At 43.3% G+C, this 10,826-nt stretch overlaps 1 protein-coding gene across 1 annotated transcript; it reads left to right on the plus strand.

Moving 5' to 3' along the window:
• Positions 1–1,445: 1,445 nt before the first annotated feature.
• LOC123999530 lies at positions 1,446–8,200 on the plus strand. Its single transcript, XM_046305408.1, has 8 exons — positions 1,446–2,682; positions 2,919–3,115; positions 3,240–3,439; positions 3,568–3,667; positions 3,759–4,121; positions 6,259–6,415; positions 7,353–7,480; positions 7,664–8,200. Exons 1-8 carry the CDS (start codon positions 2,130–2,132, stop codon positions 8,033–8,035), a joined length of 2,070 nt encoding a protein of 689 aa, XP_046161364.1. The 5' UTR covers positions 1,446–2,129; the 3' UTR covers positions 8,036–8,200.
• The last annotated feature ends 2,626 nt before the right edge of the window (positions 8,201–10,826 follow it).

The following is a 10,826-nucleotide window of genomic DNA, read 5'->3' on the forward strand; positions in this document are numbered from 1 at the left end:
TGGAAGGAGAGTTTAGTCTAACCAGACACATAGAACATGTGGACAACTACAAATACCTAAGTCAGAACTGTCCAGAGTAGTGATGCTGGACGGCGGGCAGGTGCGAGCAGAGATCGGTTGGTTTCGTCTGTGTAGAGGTGGATCAGAGAATCACCAGCAGCAAGAGCGACATCATTGCTGTATACAGAGGAAAGAGTCGCCCCAAGGATTGAACCCTGTGCCACCCCCATAGAGACTGCCAGAGTTCTGGACCACACGCCCTCCGATTTGACACACTGAACTCTGAGAATTAGTTGGTGAACCAGGCGAGGCAGTCATTTGAGAAACCAAGGCTGTTGAGTCTGCCGATAAGACTGGTGATTTGACAGAGTCGAAAGCCTTGGCTAGATCGATGAATACGGCTGCACAGTATTGTCTTATCGATGGCGGTTATGATATCGTTTAGGACCATGAGCGTGGCTGAGGTGCACCCATGACCAGCTCGGAAACCAGATTGCATAGCGGAGAAGGTACGGTGGGATTTGAAATTAACGGTGATCTGTTTTGTTAACTTGGCTTTAGAAAGGCAGGGTAGGATCAATACAGGTCTGTAACAATGGGTCTCAGGATCTCGTCACGGTATCTCTGAATTCAAATTGACATTGATAAAATGCAATTGTTTTTGTTATCCATAGGTTATGCCTGCCCATACCATAACCCCACTGCCACCACGTTGAAATCCGCAAACCGCTTGCCCACACAACGACATGCACGTGGTCTGTGGTTTGACTCAGTTGGCCTTACTGCCAGGTTCTCTAAAATGACATTGAAGGCAGCTTAAGATAGAGAAATTAACATTCAAGCCTCTGCCAACAGATCTGTTGACATTCCTGCAGCCAGCATGCCAATTGCACGTTCTCTCATATTGAGACATCTGTGGCATTGTGTTGTGTGTCAAAACCACACATTTTAGAGTGGCCTTTTATTGTCCCCCAGCACAAGGTGCACCTGTGTAATGATCATGATGTTTAATCCGCTTCTTGATATGCCTCACCTGTCAAGTGGATGGGTTATCTTGGCAAAGGAAAATACTAACAGGGATGTAAACAAATTTGAGCACAACATTTGAGAGAAATAAGTATTTTGTGCATATGGAAAATTATTTCAGCTCATGGGACTTTACATGTTGCGTTCATATTTTTGTTCAGTGTATTTGGTCAGCTCTTACAACCCTGTCTGGGGGCTGGTCAGAACTATTACATTTTTATATTTATCCATTAAAAGCAAAGGGGTCGAGTCTCTGGGGAAACAATTATCTTTGACATTTCCTCTCTGCGGTGTGTAGGCAAATGTTATGTGTAATAGGCACCATTACTGCTGAATAATTACAGTCAAATCTCTGTACACTGACTGGCCTCACACCGTTCTCTTTTTTGACGCTTGCGGTCTCTTACTGATGACGTTTTATTTAGGGGACGACAGTTAGCTAGAATCGATAGCTAGCTACAACGTTTCAAAATGTATATATTCATGTTTTACGCATTGTAGCTTTGGTTTAAAGTCCCAATCCTGCGTAGACTTCAAGTATTGTTTCGATCATTTGCAGTGAAATGTTGGTGACGTTAACTAATTTAATTAATCGAATCATTTACAGAGATAGCTTGTAGGACATGATTAGCTAGCGAGCTTGTTTTGTTGCTAGCAAGAGTAATGGGAGCAACAATGGGAAGAGGGGATACCTAGCCAGTTGCACAACAATGTATTCAACCGACATGTGTCTTCAGCATAATTTGGTAGTAATGTAACTAGTTAGTGATCCAGTATCTACTAGCTATGTTGACATTGTTTTTTGAGTTGCCAAGATAGCTGTAGTTTTAGGGTAATTAGCTAATATGATTGTTCTTAGTAAAATTCATATCACTCAGTGTGTTTCTCTGGTTGACGCTCCAAGCGAGAGCTGCTTCGAGATGTTGTGGTCATATCAATTATCAGAGAGGAATAAATTAAACAATAACTTACACTAGAAAATCTTTGACAATACCCAGTTTTGGTGTTTTTTTTAAATAGACTAGCTACATACAATCCCATAGAGCTCTAACCTGTGGTTGGTGTCTAAAGTCACCGAGACAACCAGGTCGAGCTGTGCCAAGATGGATGTCCAGTTGTCCATCAGCTTCCTGAGGGACAGACTGGGCCTGGCCATTGACGAGGCAGTGCGTACAGCAGTGGAGTCTGTGCTGTGTGAGACTGTGCGTCTGTTAACCGGGCTCCAAGGGGACCAGCAGCATGGACTTTCCTCAGTGACCCAGAGAGACCAGGACACCTTGGGACTGAAGCAGAGGTTTGAGGCCCCCAGTGGGGGTGACTGGAGGGTGCAGGCTGGGTCTTCAGGGGCATTCTCTAACACAGGACTGAGGGTTAGTGATGGGCGCTGCAACACTAAGAATCCAATGGGTCAGACCACTTGCTCAACCTCCCAAGCATCACAAAGGACCACCGTGGAGCCCCATCCCCAGGAGGTGGTGGAGGACTGTGCTGGACTGCCTGACCCGTTTGACCTTGTGTCGGCTGGTCCAGTGATGGTGGACTATGAGGAGGGTCAGGGCATGGGGATCCCAGAGGAGTGGGAACTGATGAACAGAGTGTACAAGACGGAGCACAATGAAGACATGGCCCTTATTGATGGGGGCGGTACCACTCAATGTAAGTCCTGACTCAATGTAGTGAAAGATGGTTGTGATGTAGTTTCACAGAGAAAAGGCAGCTTTAGTGAGAGCCTCTCTTGATGTCTTGACTTGCAGTATTTTCATGTAGCCTCGCAAGCTGCCTGATATCTCAAGCTTACATGAATGGCATATCCGTACAGGGAATGGGGTCTGGCGGCTTGCTAGGTTACCTCTCATGCGCTTCCCCATTGTCTCCCCTCTGCAAATGTTCAGTTGCAGATGACCACAGGCTGCATGAAGGAGACCAGAGGACTGTGGCTGTGCCCCTGGAGGGAGAGATGGCTGCCAAGCCCCAGGACGCATTGCACCCCTGCTTCAGCCCAGCCAACATCAAAACAGAGCGACCTGAGATAGAGAGATGCTGCATGGCTGAGGAGGCCCTTGCTCTGCCTCTGGCTCATCCTGCCAATGTAAGTAAAGAACATCTACTCAGTCCTCAAATGCCGACCTCGCAATCTCATAAACAATATAAGGCACTAAATGTTCACTGACATAATGTGCGCCTCAGTCCTTATCTAAACCTGTCATTCTCAGAGTGGTGTGGAGGCCGGTGAGTTTGGGCAGGAGCAGGTGGAGGCTGGTCCACAGGACTTTGTAGGTCGCCTGCGCCTGTGGCTGGAGCAGCTGTGTCCTGAGGTGGTCCGGGAGTACGAGAGGGAGGGCTGTCTGTGTGAGCTGTCCCGCAGGAAGCTTATCAAGTTCTCTGTGTCCTTCATCGTTGAGGAGTTTGGATTGTGAGGAGCTGATTGTATGTGTATTTGGGCTGAGAAGGGACGTGTCTGAGAGAGCAGAGATGTTGCTCTTCTATTTAGACTCAATGTTTTGTGAGTGTTTCTGACGTTTAATCTCCTGTCCTCTGCAGCTACCCTACCTCTGCTCAGAAGACCATGCTGGCAGAGCACATAGTGGAGCTCTTCCCAGGACTCAGGCTCTGTGCACCCTCTGCTGGCATCAACGGCATAGTGAGCTAGTAAATTGATTAGTAGTGTAAGATTCACATAATTCTCAGTTACTGAGTAGACGACTGTCCTATCATTTTTTCTCCCTGTGTAGGAACACTTGTACGACCCTTTGTCCCGTACGGGTTACATTGAGACGCGCCTGCGCAACTCTCGACGCACCCTTGAAGACCACAAGAAGAAGTATGTGCTGAAGAGGCGTCGGCCAGAGCCAGGCTTGGCGGACCCTCCTGTACCTAGATTGGGGTCTGGGCTCCTGGAGACACAGTCCAGTGAGGAGACCCAGAGGTGGATGGAGCTGATGAAGAGAACCAGGCCCCTGACTAGGAACCTGCCTACCATCCACAGTGCTATGGACCTCACATTCAACGCACGCAGGAGGTGGATCAGCAACACACGGCCTAGTATGAGGGCTGTGTTGGCCGAGTACCCACGTTTTCTTGACGTTCCCACCACTGTGAGTCCAGTCTTCATGGAGAAAGCTACGGATGCTCACAAGACTAGAAAGGCCACAGATAAACTTGTATTCGGGTCATTCCATGTCATTTTAGCCAGATATGACACCCACCATCTCAAATTGATATGAAATTGTTTCTGAAGTTAGAAACAGATAAGATCAGCATTCCTGCAACATTATTTTGATGAAATAGAATTCAATTTCTGAGAAAGTAAGCTAATTGATTGCACCCAAAATTGCCCTTTTTTTAAATGGATAGGATTCATATAATATTCCAATATTCCATTCTAACAATGAGGTAAGATACTGTATGAGGAATCAAAGAAGTGGTCAAAAGCCACCCACTGCCCCACACACACACACACACACACACACACACACACACACACACACACACACACACACCCAACAGAGTATATAGTATCAGTTCTCTATGTCTGACGAGTAGTATGGAGCTGCGGCCCAGAGAATTGTTTCTTCATCCTATGTAATCACCCCCCCCCCATCCTACATCTCAATATTACCAGATTTGACCACTAGAGGGTGCTGTTCATTTTATTAGATGATAACCCCCCTTCAATGTTAATGGGATAGTTCACCCAAATTACAAAATTACACATTGGTTTCATTACCCTGTAAGCAGTCTATAGACAAGGTATGACATCAGCCAATTGTTTGGTTTTGTTTACCTGACAAATGTTTAAAATGCTAACTTTTCAGCATCGGTGGCACAAATCCAATGCAAGTCAGTGGTACCTAATTTTATCATTTTTGCACTTCCTATCCAAATCATCGACAGGTAACTGCCAAAATAAAGGAAATACCAACTTAAAGTGTCTTAATAGGGTGACCAGAACAGCTTCAATGCTCCTTGGCATAGATTATGGAACTATTGGAGGTATGCGACGCCATTCTTCCATGAGAAATTCCATCATTTTTTAAAACCTTTTATTTAACTAGGCAAGTCGGTTAAGAACAAATTCTTATTTTCAATGACAGCCTAGGAACAGTGGGTTAACTGCCTTGTCCAACAGATTGTTACCTTGTCAGCTCGGGGATTCGATCTTGCAACCTTTCGCTTACTATCCCAATGCTCTAACCACTTGGCTACCTGCCGTCCCAAATGGTGGTGGAAAAACGCTGTCTCAGGTGCCGCTCCAGAATCTCCCATAAGTGTTCAATTGGGTTGAGATCTGGTGACTGACATGGCATATGGTTTACATCGTTTTCATGCTCATCAAACCATTAGTGCCCTGTGGTGGCCAAAATAATGGCCTGCCCAGCATTTTTATATATGACCCTAAACTTGATGGGATGTTTGTTGCTTTAACTCAAAAACCGCACCTATGTGGAAGTACCTGCTTTCAATAGACTTTGTATCCCTCATTTACTCAAGTGTTTCCATTATTTTGACACTTACAAGTAACATCATTGAGTTACACAATAAATGTTAAAATACTTTAGGCTGATTTTGAACATGAAATGCTAATATAGGTACTATTGACTTGAATTTGAAAGTTAAAAGTTAGCATTTGAAACAGTGGCCAACAACCAAAGCATGGGTTGCTATCATACCTTGTCTGTTGATTGCTTACAGTGCAAGGATACCAATATCATTTTGTAATTTGGGAACAGTTCCTTTAAACATTGAGTTTGGGGGGTGGGTAGCTTCAAATTTGTTTTAAAAACCTAATAGCAGGAACAGCACCATCTATTGGTCAACCTGGTACTATCAGTCCATAGGATGGGACATAAACATAACTTCAATGACAAATTTTTCTGAACAAGGGGATAGAAAACGTCACTACATTCTGAGAACACATTAGATAGGATGAAGAAACAATACTCTGTTCCGCAGCTCCATACTACTTGACAAACACAGAGAACTGATACTATATACTAGTTGTTGGGGTGGGATTGTTGTGGTGGGTCTGTGTGTGGCTTTTGACTATTCCTTTGGATTCTTCATGTCTATTTATTGAATGTTATATGAATCCTACAAATTCAAATGGACAATTTGGATGCGATCAATTACCTTAATTTCTCAGAGATCAAATTATATTCAAACAAAATAATGTTGCAGGAATGATAATTGACTAAGTGTATTATTGGGATCTGAAGGTGTTTGTTTGTTCAGATTGACCTGGAGTTTGAGAGGATGTTCCCAGGTAAAGGCCACTCCTTCCTGGCCCAGTGGTCGTCGTTCGTGTTGCCCAGGCTGTACCAGATTGCAGAGTGTGAAAAACACCCGGACATCTCTGCACTTCTCCAACTGGCTGCCACACAGCAAGGAGGTCAGAGGTTAACTACACTGAACAAAAATATAAACCCAACATGTAAAGTGTTGGTCCCATATTTCAGGAGCTGAAATATGAAATCCCAGAAATGTTCCATACGCAGTTTATTTCTCTCAGCTTGATGCACAAATTTGTTTACATCCCTGTTAGTGAGCATTTCTCCTTTGCCAAGATAATCCATCCACCTGACACGTGTGGCATATTAAGAAGCTGATTAAACAGCATGATCATTACACAGGCACACCTTGTGCTGGGGACAAGAAAAGGCCACTTTAAAATGTGCAGTTTTGTCACACAACACAATGCCACAGATGTCTCAAGTTTTGTTGGAGCAAAGCTGACTCCAGGAATATCCACCAGAGCTGTTGCCAGATAATTTCATGTTAATTTCTCTACCATAAGCTGCTTCCAACGTCGTTTTAGAGAATTTGGCAGTACGTCCTACTGACCTTACAACCACAGACCATGTGTAACCACACCAGCCCAGGACCTCCACATTTTCTATTTTTTATTTTTTGACCTGTGGGATAATTTGGTTGGGGTGCTGAGGAGTATTTCTGTTTTATAGGGGGAAACTAATTCTGTTTGGCTGGGCCTGGCTCCCCAGTGGGTGGGCCTGGCTGCCATCCAAGGCTGCACCCCTCCCTGCCCAGTCATCGGAAATACATAGATTAGGGCCTAAATCGTTTTTCAATTGACTGATTTCTTTATATGAACTGTAACTCAGTAGAATATTTGAAATTGTTGCATGTTGCTTTTCTTTTTTCTCACCAGTATACACAGAATAGACACTTTACAGTCAACCTCCTAATCAGCCATTGACAGACTGACTGAAAATGATCTGTATGATTTACTCTGTGGATAGAGTAATAGGAGAGTAGATTACTGTGGTTAAGTTTTTGAATGTATTTGTTCCTCTCTGATTCCTCTGCAGACTCCTACACCATGACTATGCTAAAAGTCCTGATCTATGTGCTACCACCAACAAACACCAGTAGAGCCTCCGTAACCTCCAGGAGCAGTGTCAGGCAGGCCATTCGGTATCTGGTGGACATTGTACCGGTGAGCAACACAGTATTTTTCTTCCTGGTCAGACTGAGCAGTAAACCCAGACATTTCCTCATTGCCATATAGATTAAGTTTGTGAACTAGTGGAATTTTAGAAGGTAAGGTAACAATGATGTTTTGAAGGAATGTAATTGAAGAATCCCCTTGAAAGACCTTTCCTCCTTTGTTCCTCTACAGATAGACACCATGGTGTCCTCCTTATTCTGTGACCTTACCTCCTTGGAGGGCCCAGAGTCTGTGTCCCACGCTCAGCCCTACATATTGAGCGTGGGGCCCCTGGAGGCCCCTGGCCGGCAGCTTTGCATCGTGTTCCCTGTTGATAGGATTGCAATCCCCCTGCCTCAGGAGAGCCTGAGCAATGCACTGGACAAGCTTTTCAAGCTTCTGCGTGTGTTTGAACTGGGGTACCCAGATCAGCTAGCCTCCCTGTATGGCTTCCTTGAGCACCTGTATGGGCTGGAGATGACCCCACAAGATAACCATGACTCCCCCAGTGGCAAGGGGTCAAAAGTGCTTGAACTTTTATCACGGCTCCACACGCCCTCCTGACAGAAGGCATAGGTCTATACAAGAATTGAAGTCACCTCACAGACTTACCTTTTTATTTTTTAAATATTTTATTATAGCCGTCCTTTACAGAACACCTCCTTTACTATGTTCTGGATTTGCCCCAAAATTAAAGTATGTCAGACTGAACTGAGCAATGCTGATGGATCACTGGTGTTATACCTTCATTATACAGTACCAGTCAAAGGTTTGGACACACCTACTCATTCAAGGGTTTTTCTTTATTTTTAATATTTTCTACATTGTAGAATAATAGTGAATACATCAAAACTATGAAATAACACATATGGCATCATGTAGTAACCAAAAAAGTGTCAAACAAATAAAAATATATTTTAGATTATTCAAAGTAGCCACCCTTTGCCTTGACAGCTTTGCACACTCTTTCCTTAATGTATTTGATCCAATCAGTTGGGTTGTAGGGGTGGTATACAGAAGATATACCTACTTGGTAAAATACCAAATCCTTATTATGGCAAGAATAGCTCAAATAAGCAAAGAGTTAGCAAAGAGACAGTCCATCATTACTTTAGGAAATGAAGGTAGGTCAATCTGGAAAATTTAAAAAACTTTTAAAATTACTTCAAGTGCAGTCACAAAAACCATTTAAGCGCTATGATGAAACTGGCTCTCATGAGGACCGCCACAGGAAAGGAAGACCCAGAGTTACCTCTGCTGCAGAGGATAAGTTCATTAGAGTTACCAGCCTCAGAAATTGCAGCCCAAATAAATGCTTCAGAGTTCAAGTAACAGACACATCTCAACATCAACTGTTCAGGGGCGACTGCATGAATCAGGCCTTCATGGTCAAATTGTTGCAAAGAAACCAGTACTAAAGGACACCAATAAGGAGAAGAGACTTGCTTGGGCCAAGAAACACGAGTAAAGGACATTAGACCGGTGGAATTCTGAGTCCGAAGTTGAGATTTTTCGTTCCAACCGCCGTGTCTTTGTGAGACGCAGAGTAGGTGAAAGAATGAACTCTGCATGTGTGGTTCCCACTGTGAAACACGGAGGTGGTGTGGGGGTGCTTTGCTGGTGACACTGTCAGTGATTTATTTAGAATTCAAGGCACACTTAACCAGCATGGCTACCACAGCATTCTGCAGCGATACGCCATCCCATCTGGTTTGCGCTTTGTGGGACTATCATTTGTTTTTCAACAGGCACAACACACCTCCAGTGTTATTTGACCAAGAAGGGGAGTAATGTAGTGCTGCATCAGATGACCTGGCCTCCACAATCACCCGACCTCAATCCAATTGAGATGGTTTGGGATGAATTTGACCACAGTGAAGGAAAAGCAGCCAACAAGTGCTCAGCATATGTGGGAACTCCTTCAAGACTGTTAGAAAAGCTTTCCTCATGAAGCTAGCTGGTTGAGAGAATGCCAAGAGTGTGCAAAGGGTGGCTACTTTGAAGAATGTCAAATAAACAAATAGAAAAATATTTTAACCATTTTTTTGGTTACTACATGATTCCATTTGTGTTATTTCATAGTTTTGAAGTCTTCACCATTATTCTACAATGTAGAAAATAGTAAAAAGAAAGTCAAACCCTTGAGTAGGTGTTTCCAAACATTTGACTGGTACTGTATATTCACTGAGCTTCTCATTGACAATGCAAATACTTGCATAAAACTAACATCTTGTATGAATTTTCTGTGGGGGGAAATGATACTGTATGTTGTACTTTAGGATACCTTTTCAGTTTTTGCTCAATTGCTTTAGTATTTAACTTGCTCATGATACTGTTGTGGTTTGCTTTTTTAAAAATAAATAAAATATTTGAATATGTGATAAACTGGTGAGGTATGTAATGGTATCATTTTCTGTTCTGTCAACAAATGTAATTAATGCATTTAAGTAATGCATGACTTAAGTTCTTTGTATAGTCTATGTTCAATCGGTGGCAGCAGTCTAATATGGCCTCGGTTGAACGTGCCTATGGGCCATCACTTCACCAGGTGAAGCCAGTGAGGGAGGAGTGCCCAACAATCTGCGCCACTCCCTTATGTCGTCAATAAGGCAGCATGATCCATCGTTCAGAAACATCCCTCTTCCATATGTTATATGTTAAAATGTTCAAACTAGTTTTATGTGGAAGGCAGATACGTTGTCAAAAGCAAACACTTTTGCAATTGAAAACAGAATCCTACTCATTACTCCACTTGCTGACCTACGTCACTTTTGTTTTGAGACTATTTATATTGAACAGAAATATAAACGCAACATGTAAAGTGTTGGTTTCATGAGCTGAATTTATTCATATGCACAAAAAGCTAAACAAATTTGTTTTACATCCCTGTTAGTGAACATCTGGCTTCTTCACCTGTGGGGTCGTCTTAGACCAGCCACCTGGACAACTGATGAAACAGGAGTATTTGTGTCTGTAATAAAGCCCTTTTGTGGGGGGCAGTCATGTGAAATCCGTAGATTAGGGTCTAATGAATTTATTTAAATTGACTAATTTCCCTATATGAACTGTAACGCAGTAAAATCTTTGAAATTGTTGTGTTTATATTTTTGTTCAGTATATAACTATTTTCCTAACCTCAACTTAATCATCATAACCTGCTACGTGAATTCTCCTAACCTGCTGCGAAAAGTCAAATCTGACGTTAATTCGACTAAAACTGAGTTTTACGTGCAGCCGGCTAATGCCTGGGGGCAGCTCGCTTTTCACCCTGTGGAAACTACGCGCGTTGAGCCCGGGTCACTTTAATAGAATCCTCATTATACCGTCTGGGCGAATCAGCTGTGGGCGTCGTTTT

The sequence above is a fragment of the Oncorhynchus gorbuscha genome, linkage group LG16 (assembly GCF_021184085.1).
Source record: "Oncorhynchus gorbuscha isolate QuinsamMale2020 ecotype Even-year linkage group LG16, OgorEven_v1.0, whole genome shotgun sequence".
Lineage (NCBI taxonomy): Eukaryota > Metazoa > Chordata > Actinopteri > Salmoniformes > Salmonidae > Oncorhynchus > Oncorhynchus gorbuscha.